This window comes from Hevea brasiliensis, chromosome 10 (genome assembly GCF_030052815.1).
Source record: "Hevea brasiliensis isolate MT/VB/25A 57/8 chromosome 10, ASM3005281v1, whole genome shotgun sequence".
Taxonomy (NCBI): domain Eukaryota; kingdom Viridiplantae; phylum Streptophyta; class Magnoliopsida; order Malpighiales; family Euphorbiaceae; genus Hevea; species Hevea brasiliensis.
Genome location: NC_079502.1, coordinates 9,764,623 through 9,788,086, shown reverse-complemented (window position 1 = coordinate 9,788,086; position 23,464 = coordinate 9,764,623). Strand labels below are relative to the sequence as shown.

Below are 23,464 nucleotides of genomic sequence, written 5' to 3'. Positions count from 1 at the left end.
TTGAGAATTCTAATAGATTGTATCTTATTCTTTTCATCATAGTAGAACTTTTTTTTTTATCTTATCTGTTGACGTAAACTTTACGATTGAACCATGTTAAATTCTATGTTATTCTTCTTATCTTTTTAATACTGTGTGATTGTGTAATTTGTGTGTACCTTAAATTTGCGTGTACCTTAAATTTGCGTGTTTGTTATAACAAAGTAGACCTTGGGGCCCTCCTCCTCCACCTCCAATATTCTTCCTTCAATCGTCAACATTCAAGCTTGTCACAATAGGCAAGCCAGTTTCATTAGTGGATCTTCAGGAAAAGTGTATGAGGTTGTGCTTAGCAATAACAAAGCAACTGTGTGAAGAAACTTTGGGGGAGGGGCCAAAATTTTGATTCACAATCCCCTTCTCTCTAAAGTCTGTCGAAATCTTGATTTTGGAAACATCCTTATGACATCGTTATCCTCCTCTGTGCATCCGTCCCACGCTTTGAAAGCCAATTTAGACTCCACCATTGAAGTGTATTGTCTATGTGATTCTCTTTCTTCTCACTTTATTTGGTCTCTAAACAATTGTAATTGCTAATTAGTTATGTTTTTGTTTTTGGTAGCAGTGGTGGTGATGGTTTTGAAGGTAATTATCACGACCTAACCTATGGGCCAGACCGGCACTAGGACCTAGGCCAGCATAAAGCCTCCAAGACCCGCAGTAAGCTTTATTGTTCCCAAACCCATGACCAGGCCCACAATTGAGGCCTAATATGCATATAAAATAATTTAAATTAACTATTATAATTTTATTTCATGCCAACTTAATCCAATAATTATCAAAAACTAAAATTTGAGGAGCACAGCTCAATCCTATTACATCAGTTATAAACTATTTAAAAATCATAAAAAATTTTCATTTATTAATACAAAAACTTAAATTCATACAGTCCCTAATAAGATAATGCTACTGCTAGTACATGCGGAGTTCTAAATTATAAATTTAGAGAATAATAATACAATTAAGTAATTATCGATAACCTGCGAGAAAAGAAGCAGGTTATTCTGAAAAAGGTCTCCTCCTGTAGCCTAAAAAAAATAGGGTGAACAGGAGTGAGCATTCGACTCAGAGAGTAAAATACTAATTTTTAAGTACAATTTCTATACCTATCTAAAATTAATACGTCCTAACAGTGAAATGCAATACCATCATACATATCCATACAAGTCACATCATAATAGTAAAAAGGTAATTTAGAGCACACATACACCCAATAATATTTAAACTATACATATACGAGAGCTGATCCCCTATATAGCTCTCTTAATCCAACCTCTACCAGCGAGTGTCTCTCAAGCTGGACTTTCGCTTAATGAACCAAATGCGGGGGCCAGCGAGTGTCTCTCAAGCCGTGCCTACCCCGACTTATCCATAAAGGATCGGGTTCCAGCGAGTGTCTCTCAAATTGCGTCTACCTGTCTTATCCATATCCAATACCGCACACCACACGCACGCCAACACACGCACACTACTCCAAATTACCATAAATAACATCCATGGCACTTCATCAATTAAGAATGCAATATAAAACGTGCCTAGGGTCTAACTACATAGATACATATTTATAAGTGATGCATGAGCATGCTTGAACATATAATAATATTGAAATTATAATTAAAATTAATATTTTACTCACAGTACATAAGAGATTACTGTAGAGGTTGGGTGTAGGAAGATGATTGACCTTGATCACCTATATAATTTTATTATGAATTTATTAGTACTAATTCAAATAAAAATAAATTTAAAGAGGCAATATTAATTTATGCTGAAAATTCGACAGAGTTTCCCCTTTACCTAGACCTACCCAACCTACAAAAAGATTCAAATAACACTTCTAAATCTCAATTTCCACAATCACATCTCATCAACATTATATGGCCCCTCCTGGGCCCTCCAAATCAGACAATAGTCATAAACTTAAAAATTTATATTTTAGTCCCTATAATTGATGTTTTATAAAAATCAACTCAAACAAGCTTTAAAAATTCTAAAATTTTGCCTCGCGGTCCTTAATAAAGTTATAAAATTATCGCAAAAGGAATTGTAATTTTCTAATCACCCATTAATATTTTATTCAAGAATATTATTCAATTCCATAAGTTTCCAACAGTTAACATATTCTTAATTCAACCCAATTCAATATTCACATATTTAAACTTCTATTCTCAAGCTTTAACCAATCATATAAAATTTAAATATCATAATTCTAGATAATCTTATATGCCCATATACTAAAAATCTAACTAAAATCCATCTATATTTTTTAAAAATATTCTATAATCACTCAAAAATTCAACAAATACCATAGAATATCTCCAAATAATTTTACTTTCATCATATATTTTTCTTCGAATTTTTCTTCAATTTTTCCTGTTTAAGAAACACTGCATTTAAGTATCACAGACTGAGAAATAATGAAAATAATCTTACCCAAATCTTATTTGTGTCTCAAAAATTTCAAAAATTTATGAGAAAGCCTCTGAAAGTTGAATCATCCCCAAAGCTCATCGGACCCACCATGCACGGTGGCCGACAGCCGATTGTCGGCAACATCTGCCGGAATTGGTTACACCAAAATGTTCATCTCCTCCTCCTGAGTCCATAGGTGGTATTGGATCGTCGATCCAACGGTCAGATTGTCAGAAATCTCATCAGAAAGTAAAAAAAAAAAAAGTCGATTTTCTCTCTCCTCGCCAACGCCGAAAACGGCTACCAAATCCGGCGAGGCTGGTCTCATCTGAAAGAGTTCACTATTAGGAGTCCATAGCCACTGAAATCACTCCAATTGGACGTCAGAATCACCGAGTACAAGCGTTCAAAGTTTTGGGACTCATTTTTCTCTCTCCTACCTTACTGCCACTGCCGCCGCCGCCGCTGGAGACTCACCGAAAGTCGGCTGGAGGTCGTCGGTGGTTGCTGGTGCTACCTAGGGTGTCTCCAGCCGATGGGAGGGGTCGCCGGAGCAAGAAAAGGGAGAGAGGGAGAGAGATGAGAGGGAGAGTGGTGGTGGTGGTGGTGGTGGTGGTGGAGGAAAGAGAAGGAGAGAGAGAGAAAAATCAATTTTTAAAAAAAAAAAAACTACTGCAGCAGCAACAGTTGACAGTGGGTGTAGCCCACTGCTACACACCACTGTCACCTCCCAATTCTCTTTTTTTTTTTTTTTTGAGTTGTTACATTATTCCCCCCTTAAGAAAAATTCGTCATCGAATTTTCAAATAAACAAGGGATAAGGAAAGAGGGCTATTGGGATAAGTAAGAGCATTTACTCCTCCAGCTAAGCAAAGATGGTTAAAACGCTCTATTCTCCAAATATAGATCGCATTCCTCTGCTCTCTGATTTTCACCATAGTGCCCTGACTGTCTTCATTTTTTTTTTTTCTAGAGATGCTTTTATCTCTTAACTATTCATTGATCATTTTTCTGACATCTCAAGTATTCACTATACCTCTCTGTACTTGACTTGATGTCTCTTAACTTCAATCAACCTTCGCGCTTACCCCTCAACCTTCTGCTTCCCAAGGACATGACTTATGTTCCTTATCCTACAATGTTCTGTAAGATGTTTCCTGTAGCACCTATCATAGGCATCTTTTTCTAAATCTTTACTTGTCCTTTGACCTCAATGGTTAGCACCTATGCATCTACTTATTTTCATAATACTTCAAATTTCCAATCTATTTGTGTCATTATTAAGATACTTAGACCAACCTCTGTCCATCTTATGTAACTAGTTAGGTAAAGTTCCCTCTAAGGGCTAAGTGTGCCATTTATCAACATTGGAAAGTGAACTGGGTCTTTTCTCTTATATGACAAAAGTGTTTGTATTCCCTGACAACCCAGTTCATGCAACTTCATCATTTCTCACTCTTCCTCTAGAATGGAAATATCCTGACTTCTTCCTAAAGCTTCTTATTATGTGACGTACTGCTTGACACATTGACACTTAGGTTGAGATTTTACTACTCCTTGAATCTATTACCTCACCATAACTTGTTTTAAACATCCCTTGGTGTGTCCCTAGCAGGCTTATTCTTTCTTATTCTGATCATTGTAACTAAATCTATTGAGCTCTTCTCCTGTCCTTTGGATCTTATCCACTTCCTTTTTCCGTTTCTGTTATTTTTGATATCCTTTCAACCTACTGTACTTATTCTTTAACCTTTGTCCTCTCTCATTCCTATACTTTTTCCTTCAAGAATGTCCATCCCATCATCAACTTTATCATTCTTTTTATTTCGTAGTCTTATCTTAATTATTAGTTCCATTACTCATGGAATTCTAACCTTACAATTGACTTCTACCAGCACATTCTTCATATTATGTAATACTTGTAATTGCCCATAGAAAATTCTTCTTGTATCTCCTTCCCGGCTTGACCATTAGAGCATTACCATTCCCTACTATCCTTTGTAAGAAATTGCTCATCATAGTCAGATAGGAGCCCTTAAAACTATAAGTTCCACTCGAACTAGCATGGCTGTGCGATATGTGTGCTATGCCATAATTCCAGATAAGATACTTCACGTGTTCATTCTCCTTAATATAACCACATATACTGTTCACAGTTTTCCAAACTTCAACCTTAAATTTACCCATCAGCAACTATTTCATCCACTGAAACTCATCCATAAATAGTAATTCCTCCAGCTTATAGTTCAAAAGGATTGCAAGCCCTGGTATCTAACTCGATTTAACTCCTGTCACTACTCTGATCATCCTTTCATACTTAATATTAGGTATGCACTTTCCGTCATTCTCATATCAGGAGATTGTGTATGAATTAGTGCTTACCAAACTCTCAAATAACTAGGTCTCCTTGACTCAATCTCTATTCCTTATATAACCTTCTAGAACCAAAAGCTCGAGTTAAATTTGAAGAGAAAGAAAAACATCCTCTTATATTCAACAACGCCCGATTGTCTATATAATAACGTTTAACATATGTTTCTTGGTCTTTCTCTTCAAATTTCATCATCTCCTAGCATAATTGTGCTCTACCTATAACATATCATTTGCATGAACCCTTTACCGTACCATTGTCCTTCCTGACATAATATTTTATAATTTATTAACTTTACTTATACTTAACCTATGATTCATATCGTTCATCATTTATATTGTGCCCTTAACTTTTATTGAATCCTGAAAGATTTCTCTTACTAATAGATTCTTCCACCACTAATTCCATCCTTATCTATGGTCATTAATTTGATCCTTGAACTTTCTAGTGATTTATAATCACCCATACTTGTCACTTTTCGTTCTACCCCTACTGTTGTTCTGTCATTATTACTTCACTGCAAAGTGATTATGTTGATCACACTAAAAATGTTTGCCTGACATTTATAACAAACCTCTAACTACCTTCTCACTATCTCAAAAGTTTAACCTAAAGCCTATGTGTCATTATCTATCATTCTTTTCCTCTCATCATGCCTATTTGATCCCTTAGATTGACTTTTATTCAACTTCTTACTTACTAACTTCTTTTCTCTGCCTAATTAGATAGTTCGCAATACCATCGTTGACTTTTATTCAACTTACTACTTACTAACTTCTTTTTCTCTGCCTAATTAGATAGTTCGCAATACCATCGCACACCTTCTAGCTTTTGCTCATTATTATTGTATTCCTTGCCTAATCTTCTTGATAGTGTTAATAAGTTAAAGGAATCTTGTCCCATTGCTATCCACTTCACTTTAGGAATAGGGAATAGATAGAGTATGATCCAATCATGCAACTCCAAGCTTTATATTCTAGCCCCTGGCACTACCTCAACTACATTATGCTATGAGTATCACATTATTAATTCCATTACCTCCATCACTATTCTCACTAATGTGGTCCCATTTTGGGTTCTCCATCCTTGTCATTCACCTTGCCAAGAATAACACTTAGCCTACCCTATATCTTAACTTTGTTCCTTTTATTCTGCACCCTTCAGGTTGTCCTTTCATTTATTTTCTTTGTCTTACCCAAAATAGAACTTGACTATTCTATCCCTGGTTCCATTCTTCTTCCTAACATAACAGCTGTACTAGCTAACTGTATCTTTTAGAGTCTCTACCAGGTAATCACATATCTGTGCTACTCAGATTTGGTCTTTTGACCACTCTAGCTAGTACTTTAACTGGCATTTAGATTACGTTGCATCTGTAATCAATTGTCTAAATTTTTATTCTGCACTTTCTCTATCCACTGGCCTTCTGTGATTTATCTTCACTAATTTTTTACTCTTAACACTATTATAATTGGATTATACTATTATTTTGAACAATATGAAGTTAGAAGGGAACTCAAAAAATTGCAGTCATATATTTATTGTATGATCTCTATTCTTATCCTTTAGCCTCCATAATATCCTTACTACCTCGAGAACTGATTCTGCAACAATTTTATTTTATTTTATTATTATTATTTTTTTTCCATGTTTACTCAATTAGCCAAAACTTAAGATACTGGGCACCGAAACCCGTTATTCAATTCAAAGGCTTTAAATCCATCATGATCTGGTCATTTATGGTTCCTATAATGGAACTTGTATCATCACCAGGATACCTGAGCCAACTACTCTTTACTACACTCTACAGTCCCATCTGGAATACTATTTTGTTGGTCACCATCATTAGTAATAAACCCCCATCTCTCTTGAAAGAATAAGACCACTTTATGTCATAACTGACTGCAAAAAAAGTACTACATCTATTACCTTGCCGCAACCATGTCAACCTATCTACTCTCTTATCCTACTAGAAACCCCTTAAAGCATCGTTTCACAGGCTATGAACATCATTCATAGCATCTTGTCTCCTTTAGGGGAGAAAAATCATACCCTTCGCCCTACTGCTACACAAAGAAGATATTATTTTTCACAAAACTTTAGGCAAAAAGCCCATTGCATTGCAAAAACCATCTAAGACCTCATATCAAAGACCAAATGGCCTCATCCTAAAGGTGTTACCTTTAATTTATGACTATACTGAAACCGCTAGTCTTTCAGCAATTCCTAATGTAACTGTAGCTCATGCTAGGATAACTGAGTAACTGACTTTAGCTACCTTACAACTGTGACCCTTCGATATTCTAGCGCTAGGGTTTTAAATCTCTACCTAGGATTTCCAAACTCTTTTGCAATAATATAACCCTTTTCTGGCATAATTGTACCAAAATAGAGACTGTTTGCAGACATCCTCATCATGAGTACTATGGGGAAGCATGCAGCTCTACATAACAATCTCATGTTGGTACTGTAATCTACAGCTTATAGAGCAGACATTGAGAACATTGTATAGTTAATACGATACTTCCTGACAGACTAAGTCTCCTAATCTCTTATCTCTCTTGAATCTACTATTATCATAAACTTACTCTGACTGGATCATCCATTGACGACTGCCAGCAGTGGTATCCTCATCCTTATCTAGTGCCATTATACCATCAAAACTCACATTTATGTACTCATGCCTAGCACTAGATAGGCACAACACTTGGACCCATACTGATAGAAATATAGTGTTTCTTGGAGAACGTATTTCCATGGCAGACCTCAACATTTTTGCTAACTCTATTTCACATTTCTATGTACTCCATGAAAATCAAGACACTAACTGAGGCACTCTTATATTTCTTGAGATATAACACAAAATCTAAAAACAAAGAATTACAGAAAAAGATGAAATAGAATCATATACTCCTCATGTAACCTCCTAACAAGACTCCTTTTTACACTCCTAATTACATTATTTCCCATGAACCTAGGCTCTGATACCACATTTATCACGACCTAACCTATGGGTCGGACTGGCACTAGGACCTGGGCCAGCATAAAGCCTCCAAAGCCCGTAGTAAGCCTTACTGTTCCTAAACCCATGACCAGGCCCACAATTGAGGCCCAATATGCATATAAAATAATTTAAATTAACTATTATGATTTTTTTTCCGGCCAACTTAACCCAATAATTATGAAAAGCTAAAATTTGGGGAGCCCAGCTTAACCCTATTACATTATTTACAAACTATTTAAAAATCATCGAAAATTTTCATTTATTAATATAAAAACTTAAATTCATATAGTCCCTGATAAGATTAATGCTACTGCTAGTACATGCGGAGTTCTAAATTATAAATTTAGAGAATAATAATACAATTAAGTAATTATCGATAACCTGTGAGAAAAGAAGCAGGTTATTCTGAAAAAGGTTTCCTCCTGTAGCCTGAAAAAAAAATAGGGTAAACAGGAGTGAGCGTTCGACTTAGAGAGTAAAATACTAATTTTTAAGTACAAATTCTATACCTATCTAAAACTAATGCGTCCTAACAGCGAAATGCAATACCATCATACATATCTATACAAGTCACATCACAACAACAAAAAGGTAATTTGGAGCATACACACACCCAATAATATTCAAACTGTACATATACGCGAGTTGATCCCCTATATAGCTCTCTTAATCCAACCTCTGCCAGCGAGTGTCTCTCAAGCCGAACTTTCTCTTAATGAACCAAATGTGGGGGCCAGCGAGTGTCTCTCAAGCCGTGCCTACCCCGACTTATCCATAAAGGACCGGGTCCCAGCGAGTATCTCTCAAGCCGTGTCTACCCGTCCTATCCATATCCAATACCACACACCACATGCATGCACACTGCTCCAAATTACCATAAACAATATCTATGGCACTTCATCAATTAAGAATGCAATATAAAATGTGCCTAAGATCTAACTACATAGATACATATTTATAAGTGATGCATGAGCATGCTTGAACATATAATAATATTGAAATTATTATTAAAATTAATATTTTACTCACAGTACACTATAGATTACTGTAGAGGTTGGGTGTAGGAAGATGGTTGACCCTGATCACCTACATAATTTTATTATGAATTTATTAGTGCTAATTCAAATAAAAATAATTTTAAAGAGGCAATCCTAATTTATACCGAAAATTCGACAAAGTTTCCACTTTACCTAAAACCTACCCAATCTGCAAAAAAGATTCAAATAACACTTCTAAATCTCAATTTCCACAATCACATTTTATCAACATTATATGGGTCCTCTTGAGCCCTCCAAATCAGACAATAGTCATAAACTTGAAAAATTATGTTTTAGTCCCTATAATTGATATTTTGTAATAATTCACTCAAACAAGCTCTAAAAATTCTAAAATTTTACCCCGTGGTCCTTAATAAAGTTATAAAGCTATCGCAAAAATAATTATAATTTTCTAATCACCCATGAATATTTTATTCAATAATATTATTCAATTCCATAAGTTTCCAACAACTAAACATATTCTTAATTCAACCCAATTCAATATTCACATATTTAAACCTCTATTCTCAAGCTTCATCCAATCATATAAAATTTAAATATCATAATTCCAGATAATCTTATATGCCCATATGCTAAAAATCTAACTAAAATCCATCTATATTTTTCAAAAATATTCTATAATCACTCAAAAATTCAACAAACACCATAGAATATCTCCAAATAATTTTACTTTCATCATATATTTTTCTTAGAACTTTTCTCTAATTTTTTCTGTTTAAGAAACACTGTATTTAAGCACAACAGATTGAGAAATAATGAAAATAATCTTATCCAAAGCTTATCAGTGTCTCAAAATTTTCAAAAATTTATGAGGAAGCCTCTGGAAGTTGAATCATCCCCAAAGCTCGCCGGAGTTACTGTCGAAACCACCGCGCACGGTGGCCGGCCATCGACGACATCTGCCTGAATTGGTTACACCAAAATGTTCCTCTCCTTCTCCTAAGTCCATAGGTGGTCTTGGATGTTCAATCCAACGGTTGGATTGTTGGAAATCTCGTCAGAAAGTAAAAAAAAGTCGATTTTCTCTCTTCTCACAGGCGCCGGAAACGGCCACAAAATTCGGCGAGGCTGGTCTCATCTGAAAGAGCTCACTATTAGAAGTCCATAGCGGCTGGAATCACTCCAATCAGATATCGGGATCGCTGGATACGAGCATTCAAAGTTTTGGGACCCATTTTTCTCTCTCCTGCCTTGCCGCCGCTGGAGGCTCGCTGGACTTCGACTGGAGGTCGCCAGTGGTTGCTGCTACCTCCTAGGGTGTCGCCAGTCGGTGGGAGGGGTCGCTGGAGCAAGAAAAGGGAGAGATGAGAGGGAGAGTGGTGGTGGTGGTGGAGGAAAGAGAGGGAGAGAGAGAGAAAAATTAAATTTTTTTTTTTAAATTGCTGCAGCAGCAGGAGTTGACAGTGAGTGTAGCCCACTGCTACATGCCACTGTCACGTCCCAATTCTTTTTATTTTTTTTTTGAGTTGTTACAGTAATTACGCCAGCCGGAGCCAAATAATAGTAACTCGGCAACTTTTGAAGGGTGGATGGGCTCATACGTAGCGTCAATCGTGCCTTCATTTGTTTCCTTCGCCGTGGTTTCTTTTTCTCCCTAAATTTAAAATTTACAATAATTCAATTTAATTAATTTTTTTCTCTAATTTTACATTTAAAATAAAAATAATTTATTTTTTTATTTGAACAATTTTTTCATTTTAAAAAAATAAAAATCATGTACAATTATTTGAGAATTTTTTTGAATTTTTTAATTATAAATGATTTATTTTAATTTAATTAGTTGAGTGTTAAATTGAAAAAAACTCAATTAATTCTATATATAAAAATCATTTATTTAAAATAATTGAATAAAATCATTTTTATAAAAAAAATTTATTAAAGTACCTTTATTTTCAAACTATCATTACGTAAAAAGATGTTTTGATATAATTTAAACTCGATTCTCAATGAAAAATTAAAATTAAAATAATTAAAATAATAAATATAAACTCGGTTAAGCTATTTTTCGATTTTCTACAATATAATACAAATTTTCAATTTGGTTGGAACAGTCCGCAACGGGAACTTATATTGGATTTGGTTCAGTCCCCTTCTTTCCCTCCAAAACCCATAACGATTCATGTATGATATTCGCTCCTTTTGATTCAAAAGTTTAAATCTCTATCTATCTATCTCCCTCCTCTCTCGGCAATAATTTACCGCCAAAAAATGAGGATCTCCGAGATCTCCACGCCGGACCTCCGGCAATCTAACCAACAACCCCAATCCCATCACCATCACTTCCTCTCTCTAATCGACTCTCTAATCAAGCAAACTGAAAACTTCTCTCTTGCCAATCCTTTACCGGAAACAATCCCTTCCGACCTCCGCCAAATCCTCACTCAGCTCACTCAACTCGTCCCTTTCCCTAACTCCGTCAACCTCCAAATATGGAAGCTCAGCTACCGCCTCTGGAATGCCTGCGTCGACATCTCCAATGCAGCTTCTATCCGTCCCTCATCCTCAACATCAATCACCGAAAGCAACGCCATTCTAAGACACGTCGCCGCCGATATGCTCTTTCTAGCTGGCGACGTTGTCGGTGTACCATCTCCGGCCATCAAGTCTGCTTCCTTCTACCATAAGACTGGCCTCGTCTGGTATGATCTAAGAAAGTTCGATCTCGCTTCCACTTGCTTTGAAAGAGCCACAGATATCGTTTCAAAAATCGATATAACAAGAATATCTGATTGGGGAGAGAGAAAATTACTGCTGGATCTGAATCTCGCGAGATCTCGGACTGCCTGGGAAGTATCAGATAGGAACCTAGCGATGACTCTACTAAATCGGGCGAAAAGTATGCTTTTCGGATCATCCGATCACTACAAAATGCTAGCCATTCAATATTTAGTATTTGGCAAGAGCTTATTATCGAAGAATGATGCCAATGCTTTCAACCAAGCGTTGAAGCTCTTGAACGAAGCTCTAGATCTATGCCAGAAAGGATGCAGCGCATCGAGAACACGAGAACAAACGTTGGAGCTCAAGGAATTGAGATCCAAAGCACTCCGGTTCATATCGGCCGTACATTTGCAAAAAGGAGAATACGAGAGTGTGATTAAATGCGTTAGGGTTTTGAGAGAAGGCAGTGGTGGTGGTGGTGGTGGTGACAGTGCGGACCACCACGCTAGTCTCCCTGTTTTGGCGATGAAGGCCTGGTTGGGTTTAGGGAGGCATGAAGAGGCGGAGAAGGAGCTGAGGGGCATGGTTGTGAGTAAGGGAATTCCTGAGGGCGTTTGGGTTTCGGCAGTGGAAGCATTCTTTGAGGCAGCGGGTACAGCAGGAGCGGAGACCACCAAGGGATTGTTTCTAGGACTCTTGGGAAGATGCCACGTAAGCGCCAGCGCAGCAGTTAGGGTGGCTTACAGGTTAATTGGGGATTGCGTTGGCGGTGGGGAAGGTTCCAGAGTAAGGGCCAAAGTGGTGTCAGAGCTGGTGTCTGATGAGAGAGTGGTAGCGCTTTTTGCTGGCGAGGCGGCTGCCAAAGAGAGGAAAGCAATGCACGCTGTTCTTTGGAATTGGTAAGTTCATACAAATATTCCGCCAAAAGTTAGCATACTGTGAATGGTTGTTTCATTTGTGTTGCTTAACCTTTGGTATCTGTTTTTCCTCTCAACTTATTGTGCATTTTGTGGATGAAAGTGTGTGCCTTTTGTTCACTAGGCTCTTCGGTACTGGGGCATCCAATTTATGAATCAGATATGCAAATGTTTGTAATTTAACCTATGCTAGCAACTTTTTGGATGATATTTTATTGAAATATGATTTGAGTGTCATGGGATTTTCTAGAAATGAGGTGTTATCCTGGTGTATCGAAGCAACAAGTTTTCAGTCCATGGTACTGCTCTAGTTTCAGTTCATCAAAATACAAGATTGATTAATTTGTCTCGAAGTTTTAGTGTGGTTGGTCTTCTTATAGGTGGGATTACTAACAGAAGCATTTGACAGTTATGGGAGAGAACAATTTTTTTTTAACTTTTTGGTTTTGTGTTCAGATGGTAATAGTATTGCATGTTAGCTTTCCTACGCTACTCTGTCCACCTCCCAGTCCTATCCAAGACAAGTCACTCATCCCAAAAATAAAGAATTCACAAGCCAGCTAGCCGAGGAATTTATATGTCGATCCTTGTCAACAATTTGGGGAGCAAAGCCACTAACAAACCAAGCCAACCCTCCAAGTTAATTGATAAGGGATTTAATGAACAAAAATGGATGCCAAGCAATGGAAAATCATGTAAAATTCCTCGTGTGACTTCCATCAAGGAGAAAGCATTTCAGAATTCATATATCCTATTTAGCATACTGCTGGAAGCTGGAATTCATTCAAAGTTTCAAACTTACCATCCCGGGCTATTTTTATGTCAAAAAGTAGCAAATTACTGCCACCATACCTGCTCAAGATTTATTTTATTCATAGAAAGCACAAATGCATTGACAGAAACTGAAACAGCTTTAGCAACCGTCAAAAAAGAGCTCAATTAACTCTCTCTCTCTGGCTGTTCATGCCTGAATTTTAATTGCTGCTGGTGGTGGTGAATAGTGTGCTGATCGAGTGCTTGTTATTTTTTAAAATTGATGTGATGGACTTGTTTCTGTATATAAATGTTGACTAGAAGTTATGACGCGTAAATCGGTTTATTTGCTATCAAGTTAATTTGGAGTGGTTGATTTTAATTTCAAAAAATTCCTTGTGAAATAACAGCATTATCCTTTTGGTTTTACAGTGCTTCAGATCATTTTAGATCAAAAGATTACATGACAAGTGCAGAGTTGTTTGAAAAGTCACTGCTTTATATTCCATATGACATAGAGAACAGAATTCTCCGAGCCAAGGGCTTCAGAGTTTTGTGTCTCTGCTACCTTGCTCGCAATCAGCTTGATAGGGCCCAAGAATACATCAATGAGGCTGAAACGGTAACCTAAACAGCAGCATGCTGGAGTTTTGTTCTCTAAAATTGTTAAGATATTTATAGAAAAATTGATTAACATTTCATGTTTTTAATGCTTTCTGTTTTTTCAGCTTGAACCCAACACTGCCAGTGCTTTTCTTAAGGTGCTTTCTCTCGCCCTCTCTCGAAGGCATGCTCGCACAAATTTATTGAAGGTTGCAACTTACCAGCAACCTGATATTTCTTTTGGTTTGTGCAGTTCAAGATCTATTTGCAGAAAAACAACCACAGCGGGGCTATCAATCAGATCCAAGAAATGAAAGCTTGCCTGGATTTCACACCAGACTTTCTTTCCCTCTCAGCCCATGAAGCTATTGCTTGCCATGCTCCTTCCATTGCTGTTGCCTCTTTATCCAGTCTCCTGAATTTCTATACCTCAGGAAAGCCCATGCCATCCACAGAAGTTGAAGTGTTACGAACTTTAGTCACAATCCTCAATACGGACCCTGGCAATGAATCAGAAGTCCTCAAGTTCATGAAATGGGCTCATGCCAGAGTATCTGAGCTTGGGAGTGAAAGCTTTTTGGGAAAAGGTGAAGTTGGCAGACAAGAACAAAAGTGGTTTGCAGTGACTTCATGGAATTTTGGGATAAAATGTGGGAAGGAGAAGAACTATGAATTATGTGCAGAATTTTTAAGATTGATATCAGAATTCTATGCTGGTCTTAAGGATGAGCAAGATAAAGAAAACGGATTTATGGTTTGTAAATCATTGATATTGACTGTATCTGCCATCATAGCTTCGGAGAATCAAAAGAAGGTTGCATTGGAGGACTCCGAAGTGAAACACGCTGCTGAACTGCTAGATAAAGCAGGGAAGGTATGTCTTAGTTTGATTTCTAAATTGTGTTGTAAAGGTGATTTATAATGTGGATCTCTTGCTTGCTTATTGGAACTGAAAAGATGCCTAGAGTAGGGTGTATAGTTTGTGCTTTTGAAGATATCCCTTTAATCCCGTGTGATGCTTGGATGCTTGGCTGCAGATGCTAACGTCAATCTCAATGGAAGCTCAATTTAATGATGATAGAATTACTGCAATTGAGCCGGAGTTTTTCTTCATTCACACTTTCTGTGCCTATGATATATGTGGACGAATCGATAATTTAGGGTCCCAACAACAACTCCACATTGTAAAGAGTTTTGCCAGCTCAAAGGCCTGCAATCCAAAGTACCTTCTCCAAATTGGTCTCAATGCCTCTCGAGGTCCACGATCTAACCCTGAGGTAGCAACCTTTGCTCTAAATGAGTGCCTTTCAGCCCTTCTTTCATCACCGTCACCGGACTATCAAGATGTTGCTCTTATAGTTCGAACACTGATTGTTGTAGCAAGCATTCACAAAGGTGATTCAGATGATGATGCTGTGCATGTCATGTACAAGCAAGCATACCGCATAATGGTTGGATTGAAAGATGGTGAGTATCCCATAGAGGAAGGAAAATGGCTTGCAATGACCGCATGGAATCGAGCAGCGGTGCCCGTGAGGCTGGGGTTGGTTGATGCAGCAAAGAAATGGATGAACATTGGCTTGGAGCTTACAAGAAAGGTTTTAGGAATGGAGACTTACAGGGCGTGCATGGAGGATTTTGTTGCTGATTTTGAAAAGAGATTTCAATTGCAGAATAATGGTTAAAGCATTTGCCTAATCGTACAACGTGAAAATCTTGTAAAGGTTATTAAATAGTACATGTTCATCAAACAGAATAAATTTCTCCACAAAAATCTCTTCCCAATCATTTAAAAAAAATCATAAAATTAGAATTCACTATACCCATCAATTCTCCTTTTGACTATTTAGCTCCTTAGCCCTAGCGTATGCAGGAATACTTCAACTCCTTAAGAGTACAATAACCCAACATCTGACGCTGAAAGCAAGAATAACCAATTAATTAATTGCTTCTTCTCAGAAGTGAGGGGGCTTACATCGTTTTCTTGCTCACAATATTTGCTCGTAGGCAAGACCAGGGTCATCCAAACCCTTGGAGCTCTATTATGCATGAAGCTCTAGTTTTTCAACAATAAATGTCCTGACTTCAACAAACTTCTCTCTTAGATTAAACCCCATCTCATACTGCATCTCACATCTCTTGCATTGGAGGCACCGTCAATGGTTTTGATATTTTTCAACAGCAAGAAATCTTGGCTATGCACGGTGGCGCAATGATTCGTAGCCCAATGGAAATGTTGAGGGACATTTTCGCTCTTGCCAAAGTATGGAGCCTGAGTACGGTTACGTCGAGCATACATAGGGCGAGAGAGGCCAGCAGTGAAAGCCTCTTGGCGCTGCAAAGAAGAGGCAATAGCAACAACAGTCTGTGATGGACTATGGTGGAGGCAGAGGATGACGCTGCTTCGGTTAGGGATGGATGGAAGGGTGAGATCGTGAAAGAGGCAGTGAGATAAAAATATTTTGCTTAATCAGACAAGCATCCAACAATAAATTATCTGTTAAGAAAAAAAAATAATACATATAAAATTTTAATATAAAACAATAATTAATAAGAAAATAATTTTATAAAATAATAAAATTTCATTATAATAAAATAGTCCTTAAGATGAAAATAGATTACCAATATGAATTTGCTTGTGATATGCTAATCTGAATTTTAATCTTTTAATTTTTGACTTACTTGATGATTTCCTATCGAAAATATTTTTCATATATAATTAAAGAATCATTCAATAATTAATCTCTCATTCAATTTTATAGTAAAATTTTTATGATTTTCATTAAAAAAAATATCTTTTCAACGTTTAAAATTATATCGATTAATAATATTCATATCAATTTTATAAATAAATAAATTAATGATAAATATACTAAAATTTTCATATATTTTACTCATTAATTTTATTAAAATAATAAGTATATTAATTATTAATTTAAATATTAATTATTTCATAATAAAATAATAATCGTAAGTCTAATTTTATTGGATCAAATAAAAATTTCACTATAATGTATATATAAAATTTAAGAAGAAAAATTGGGGGTTTCAATTGTAAGCCAAATCCGCCCATGGTAAGGGCCTTGCATGTAGAGATGGCAACGGGTAGAATATTCGCGAAAATCATCTTACTTGAATTTCAAATTCGATTAATATTCTCAAAATTCGAATCCATCCCAAATCCAATTAAAATTTATTCTCAATTACCCAAACTCATCCAAAACCCGATTGTTATTATCTGAAAAATATCCGAACCCATTTAATTTTATATATTTAATTAATAATTTATATAAAAAATTATTTTTATTAATAATTTATATTTTAAAAATTTAATAATTTCATAAATATTTTAATTTTATTTTATATAAAATAAAATATATAAAAATTTATAAATATTATTAAAAAATATATATATTTTATATTTAATTAAATATTTATATAAGCGAGTTCGGATAACGGATACCCAATATATAAAACCTAAACCTGTTATGGATATTAAATTTTAAATTTAAACTCATTCCAAATTCGATTATATATTATTTAAACTCGTTCTATTAAGATTCGGTCGGATCGAATATTTGTAAAATCTGACCTGTTGTCATCTCTACTTGCGTGTTAGGAGGAGGAGGGGGAAGGGAGGGAAGGAGGGAGAATGGGGGCCAAAGAGGGGCCGTGGGTGAAGGATAATCAAGTAATTTTGAAATAGATTAATTAGTCAAATTAAATTCTGAAATTATTTAAGTTATAAATTAAAGTTAGGAAATATAAATGATTCTAAAATTCCCTAAGCTTAGCGACGTTTAGTGAAATTAGCGACGGGTCGCTTGACTGAATTGAGGTAAGAAACAGGGAGGGAGAATCCAAAACGAGGGAAGCCAATCAAACGAGCAAGAAAAGTAGAAAGCTCTAATTTCTAAAACCCTACACTGATTAGAAATTTCCTTAGTTTTACGAGTCTAATTAGCAATTGCTTTTGAATTAATTTATTCTATTGATATGGAAAGTCGTCTGTTGATTTAGCATTTTAATTGTTCTCTTTCTACTTTATTTTTTACCCTAAAATTTGTGCATTTCTTTCTGCATTAAATCTCGATGTGCTATAACAGATTTCTGAGTGGGGCAAGCATGGACGTTTCATCTTGGGACGGAACCCTTTCGCTGAATGAATTTTCTCTTGCTGCTCAAGCTTTTGAAGAGAAATGGAAAATCAGCAACTCTGCTTCCCCTCCTTGGTTATGGGTTAACGCCCCAATACGACCTTTTGTTGCTTCTCAAAAAGTTGGGGAACATTATTAGTTATGGCAATTCTCGTGTTCTATAGCTTCTCACATGGTTTGTTTGCTTGTTTTATGCTCTCTTTTGCCAGGTTGATGGATTCTTGTCAATGGAAAACATTTGTCTTCTCAGACCCAGTGAGGTCTGGTCTTAATGATGTGATAAATCTCTTAGTTATTTTGCACCACTTGTTTGTTTTCATTTATTGTTGGCTTTTTTTTTTTTTTTGGCACAGGACAATGGTGCTGAAGTTAGTCGTTTAGAGGAAGAAAAGACCAGTTTATCTGAGAAAGAAGAGGCAATTGATGATGCCACATTGGTATTCCCTTTTTCTGCATACATATTTTTCAGCTTATCCAACTGGATATATGTTTTGATCTATTCTTACAGCATAGAAGTGTTATATTGCAAATGATTGCTTATTCATTCTCATTTTCCTTACAGCACCAATCTATTCTTTGTTCTCTGTTGCAAGGTGCATAGTAATCATCATGAAGTACATTACTATGATTTCCACATAGTCTACAGTGCTTCATATAGGGTTCCGGTGCTATATTTTCGTGGATATGATAGTGGTTGGTTCCGCTCTTTTTGTGTTGTTACTTGATTGGCATTCTACTTTACAGCTGCTTATTGAAACTTCTTTGATTATGCAATTGAATGATAACTACACAATTAGATCAAGTGTCAACATGGGTTGAATTATTTTGTTTGAAGTGTTTCCCATCCGTACACTGTCCTCATTTTAATTTTTTGTACAGATGGACTGCCTTTGCAGTTGAATGAAATTGAAAAGGACCTTCCTGCTTGCTCTGCAAAGGTGTTGCTGGAATCAAAGTGGACTTTTATAACTCAGGAGGTATGATTTTTCATTTTGTCAATTTGTCCTCACTTCATCAATTTGGATTTGCTTTCTGCATTCTTTTCAATTGCTACATTACTGTGAAAGCTACAAATAGACATGTCAATTGCAATTCGAATAGGTAGTTAATTCCTCCTATATCCTTTCAACCTCTTCATTGCTTACTTTCAAGTACATTAGCCAGGGTTTCTTATAATTACAAGGAATGAACAGACTATTGAATTTGGCCAATAACATGCAACATGCATGCTATGATCTTTCACAATATTCATATATCGTAGTTTTATGTTTCCAGCACATCTGGAAATACTCTTGTATGTACTAGACATTACTGAGGCATTGTTTGTTAAATTTAAGTCTTGTTTGGTTCCGTGGTTGTGGTTAACTTTAAATGTTAGTGACCGGCTGCTAATGGCTGAAGGGCCAAACATGCACCACTCGTCCAAATAGGCACTTTGTTTTGAAAGACGCTTTAGTTACTGAATTTATATTTAGAATTTGTAAGTACTGATCTTTTGGAATCTAGGAGCATCCATACTTCAACAGACCATGGTACAAGTTACATCCATGTGGGACCAGTGAATGGATGAAGTTGCTTTTCCTTGATGAAGCTGTGTTGGCTGAAAGCAAAGTAGCAATTGAACTACATCTGGTGTCCTGGTTCTCAGTCGTTGGTCAGGTGATTGGTCTTAGGGTTCCTATAGAAATGGTCAATGGTCGTATTAATTAATGGCTATGATTTGGTCCAAAAAAGGAAGGTTGTAACTTAATGTGAAATGTTTTAAGTAAATGAATTAGTCTTCTCAACAAAGAGATTTGGGGAAAGAATATTGAACTGTGTAATCTTTTGCCATGAAATCGATGAAGATTGAAGGATTAGATGAAACCCCTAGAAGGATGCCTAGCATCTCTGACTCTGTTTTTCGTGAAGCAATATGAAAAAGTTAGCATTTAGAATTTGTCTTTTTGGCATTGTTAATTTTCCACGGTATCATCTCCAGAAAGCTCAGAGATACCGAAGTTCTCATTAAAAAAAAAAAATAAAAAATAAAAAAATAAAAAACTAGCTTCAAAAATTGTAGTGCTGCATATAAAATGAACCCTGAGCGTTTTGTGCCTCCAAAAAGGTAGGGAAAATCATGTAATAGGTGGGCAATTTATCAAACTTTTAAAACGACATTCATGGGGACATCATTTGTGTGCACATGCACGTCAGCTTCATATTGCTCATCTTTCATTTCTTGTGTTTTCAACTTTACAGCAAATTACAGTAGATTGAAATTTACAAACATTGGGAACAATCAAGCTTCTTCTGTTCAGATGCATGCCAAACTGCAATAGAATACTAACCCAACTAGTGTGAAGTTTTTGCGTCCAGGCTGATGCAGAGGCCCTTCATTCATATGAAGTACTTTTTTCTATACTTTTCTCAGGTATTTGACTAGAGTAAACCAGAAAGAGCACCCTTTAAAGCAGACTCAATCCAGCCTTTGCTGCAGAATCCAAAGTTCTCCACGCCCTTTACAATCTTCTTAATAACCTATATAGTGGAACTTGAACCCATGCAGTCAAGTTGACACTGTTGCATAGTAGCATCTATAAACGGTCATTACACAAGCAGATTGCCCGCCATGCAGCAAAATGGAAAATAGAAATGACCGTATGCAATTGAACACAGCTGACCTTGTAAAATCCATGGCTGAATAAAATAAAGAACAAAGATAACATTTATTGATTTTTTTAAAAATCTTTTATTATGTAGAGCAGCATTAAAATTTGAAAATTAAAGTTAATCTACAATGACTTCTGATGGGCTAACTCTTGGAGATTTTAGGCTTATTTCTAACCTAATATATTTCAAGATGTTAGTATGACAGTCAAGAATACTGAAACAATAGTGCTCAGCTGTTATTTCTAAGTAAAAGATTTAAAAACAGAAATCTGCTAGCTACACATGACAATTCTAGTCCCCGAAAATTCATGATATTAACAAGAGGAATCAATGTTAAATAAGCACGGAAAGGCAGAATCTGAAAAGGCAACATATTGAGTAGATGTGAAGTAGCTTACCTTTTAGGTACATGAAGGTAAATATAACATGTGGTCATTTTATTAGTGTTTTTATAAAAATTAATAAATTTTTATTAAATTTTAATTTGATTTTATATTAATTTATTAATTATTTTATAAATAAAATTATCTTATTTTATTAATTTTTTAAGAGAAGAAGATGCATCCAACTATCTTTTGCCATCAAGCCACTCACACTTTTATGTTCTTCTCCGTTAATAACTATTAGTTATATAATTTTATTTATAAAATAATTAACAGGTTAGTTAATTAATTTAAAAATTTTTAATTTTTAATTACAGTGACTTTTATGAAATTAAATTAAAATTTCATAAATTTTATAAAAAAAAATTAAAATTTAATAATTTTTATGCAAACACTCATAAAATACAGCAAAGGTTTTAGAACAACAATTTAGATATTAACTTAGAATTTCTTGACTTATTTTGCGAATTGAATTTGTAATAATTAAATTCAAATATTAATCATCTTTACTATTAAGAAAAAAAAAATTCTATTCAGGTTGTTCAAATTTATTAAAGTATATTTATCAATATAAATAAAAGAAGCGAGTGACTTTTTTTACATAACTTATATATATAATATTAATTAATTAATTAATTTTTATTTTATTTTTTGAATTCGTATTTATGAATTTACAAAAATCGAATCAAATTAATAAAATTTAACTCGGTTTTGTTTCTACAGCATTAATTCTTTTTCTATTTCAATTATATTCAGTTCCCTAATACTAAAATTAAATCTTATTTTTGAGAATTTTAAGATGAGCTTTCCCACATCACTATGATATATTTAAAATTTTTATATAATTTTATATGCTAACTAGCAAAACTCAAATTTAGTTAATAAGAAAAAATGAGTTATATCCTTATTAATTGAATTAATTATATTAAAATTTTATTTTTATTATTTTTAGTGTCAATCTTTGTATTTTCATTTGTATAATAAATTTTTCAAGGCACGTACATCAGGTAATTTTTCAAAGCCCATTGGTTTTTTTTTTTTTTTTTTTAATAATGAGAATTTATTACTTGCAATTGTGGATAAGCTGAGGATAAGGCTGCAAAGAAGATTCACGTTCACCCAATAAAAAAGGTAGAAGCTTGACACCTCATCAAGTCATCAACTACACCCACAAGTTTGGAAGCAATAGAAAAGATAACTCATTTACATATTTGTAGAGTCCCCTGTGGAGGGTTCTTTACCAAAAAGCAATGAAAATGGCTGCTGCTACTGCTTCTCTCAAGAGCAGCTTTGCCTCTTCTGTAACAATAAGGTCCCTGTTTATTCCCAGAGGCATCTCTGGAGCTCCATTCAGAGTCTCACCCACCAAGAGAACTTCTTCCTTCACTGTCAAGGCCATTCAGTCTGAGAAGGTTAACAAATTCTTGCTTCTTGCCAATTTTATTTATTTTTTTTAATATAATTGCCTTCGACAAGACTCCTCGAGATCTTATATTTCTTAAAATAACTTCGGTATCATAAAGACAAAATTTATTGGTTTGATTTCTTTTTTTATTCTTTTATTTGGTGTTTACATTTTATTAAAATTATTTTAAGGCTTCTAACTTGATTAATTATAAGATATCGAGATCAAATCCCAATTTATTTAATTGAAATCAAATTAAATGGTATGTTTTTATATAGATTTATGAATACTGATATCAAAATCATAAACAATGATTAATATTTTTTTTAATGAAAATATTGAATGGCCTCCATAATAGTGAATTCCAAATTCGAAAAATAGGGTTATGAATTATGATTAGAGGAGAGCAGTACTGATAAATCGGTTTCACTGTGCAGCCAACTTTTCAAGTGGTTGAACCAATCAATGGAGATCCCTTCATTGGAAGCTTAGAGACACCAGTAACATCAAGCCCATTGATAGCCTGGTACCTCTCCAACTTACCAGCTTACAGGACAGCAGTAAGCCCACTGCTCCGGGGGATAGAGGTCGGGCTAGCCCATGGGCTACTGTTGGTAGGCCCATTTGTAAAGGCAGGGCCACTTAGGAACACTGAGTATGCAGGAGCAGCAGGATCATTGGCAGCAGGAGGGCTAGTTGTGATCCTGAGCATATGCTTGACAATGTATGGAATAGCTTCATTCAGTGAAGGAGAGGCATCAACTGCACCAAGCCTCACCTTGACTGGAAGGAAGAAGGAGCCTGACCAGCTTCAGACTGCTGATGGATGGGCTAAGTTCAGTGGAGGGTTCTTCTTTGGTGGAATTTCTGGTGTCATTTGGGCTTACTTTCTTCTCTATGTCCTCAACCTCCCTTACTTTGTTAAGTAGAGGGTTTTCAATAGTTTTGTTTATGTGAATTGTCTCTCTCTCAATCTCTCTGTCAATGTATATCATCTGCCTGTCTGGCTTTAGACATTTGCAAATGAAAACTGCTTATCTGTTTCTCTA

At 35.4% G+C, this 23,464-nt stretch overlaps 3 protein-coding genes across 7 annotated transcripts; all 3 read left to right on the top strand.

Moving 5' to 3' along the window:
• The first annotated feature begins 10,936 nt into the window (after positions 1–10,936).
• On the top strand, positions 10,937–15,516 carry LOC110648191 (TPR repeat-containing protein ZIP4). Of its 2 annotated transcripts, XM_021802340.2 has the most exons (6): positions 10,937–12,444; positions 13,648–13,837; positions 13,944–13,976; positions 14,072–14,692; positions 14,856–15,095; positions 15,199–15,415. In XM_021802340.2, exons 1-6 carry the CDS (start codon positions 11,093–11,095, stop codon positions 15,265–15,267), a joined length of 2,505 nt encoding a protein of 834 aa, XP_021658032.2. In that variant the 5' UTR covers positions 10,937–11,092; the 3' UTR covers positions 15,268–15,415. The 2 variants fall into 2 exon arrangements, with proteins under 2 accessions (XP_021658032.2, XP_021658031.2); XM_021802339.2 differs by having other exon boundaries at positions 14,856–15,516.
• Positions 15,517–17,545: 2,029 nt separating this feature from the next.
• Positions 17,546–20,690, top strand: LOC110665658 (ubiquitin-like-conjugating enzyme ATG10). 4 transcript variants are annotated; one of them, XM_058129149.1, is made up of 7 exons: positions 17,546–17,714; positions 17,925–18,096; positions 18,185–18,235; positions 18,329–18,412; positions 18,569–18,668; positions 18,855–18,952; positions 19,482–19,841. In XM_058129149.1, exons 2-7 carry the CDS (start codon positions 17,944–17,946, stop codon positions 19,683–19,685), a joined length of 690 nt encoding a protein of 229 aa, XP_057985132.1. In that variant the 5' UTR covers positions 17,546–17,714; positions 17,925–17,943; the 3' UTR covers positions 19,686–19,841. The 4 variants fall into 4 exon arrangements, with proteins under 4 accessions (XP_057985132.1, XP_057985131.1, XP_057985129.1 ...); XM_058129148.1 differs by adding an exon at positions 20,217–20,690 and having other exon boundaries at positions 17,549–18,096; positions 19,482–19,634; XM_058129147.1 differs by having other exon boundaries at positions 17,564–17,656.
• A 1,427-nt stretch (positions 20,691–22,117) lies between these two features.
• LOC110665650 (photosystem I reaction center subunit XI, chloroplastic) lies at positions 22,118–23,464 on the top strand. Its single transcript, XM_021825859.2, has 2 exons — positions 22,118–22,422; positions 22,853–23,464. Exons 1-2 carry the CDS (start codon positions 22,261–22,263, stop codon positions 23,342–23,344), a joined length of 654 nt encoding a protein of 217 aa, XP_021681551.2. The 5' UTR covers positions 22,118–22,260; the 3' UTR covers positions 23,345–23,464.

What these genes read in the sequence shown, in the direction of transcription:
- LOC110648191 (XM_021802339.2), top strand. Translation starts at nt 11,093, where the DNA reads ATGAGGATCTCCGAGATCTCCACGCCGGACCTCCGGCAATCTAACCAA. An exon ending in CTGCCAGTGCTTTTCTTAAG is followed by an intron (nt 13,977 to 14,071) that starts GTGCTTTCTCTC and finishes TGGTTTGTGCAG; the next exon opens with TTCAAGATCTATTTGCAGAA. An exon ending in TGCTAGATAAAGCAGGGAAG is followed by an intron (nt 14,693 to 14,855) that starts GTATGTCTTAGT and finishes GCTTGGCTGCAG; the next exon opens with ATGCTAACGTCAATCTCAAT.
- LOC110665658 (XM_058129146.1), top strand. Translation starts at nt 17,911, where the DNA reads ATGTGCTATAACAGATTTCTGAGTGGGGCAAGCATGGACGTTTCATCT. An exon ending in CTTTTGTTGCTTCTCAAAAA is followed by an intron (nt 18,097 to 18,184) that starts GTTGGGGAACAT and finishes CTCTTTTGCCAG; the next exon opens with GTTGATGGATTCTTGTCAAT. An exon ending in TTTTCGTGGATATGATAGTG is followed by an intron (nt 18,669 to 18,854) that starts GTTGGTTCCGCT and finishes TTTTTTGTACAG; the next exon opens with ATGGACTGCCTTTGCAGTTG.
- LOC110665650 (XM_021825859.2), top strand. Translation starts at nt 22,261, where the DNA reads ATGAAAATGGCTGCTGCTACTGCTTCTCTCAAGAGCAGCTTTGCCTCT. An exon ending in AGGCCATTCAGTCTGAGAAG is followed by an intron (nt 22,423 to 22,852) that starts GTTAACAAATTC and finishes TTCACTGTGCAG; the next exon opens with CCAACTTTTCAAGTGGTTGA.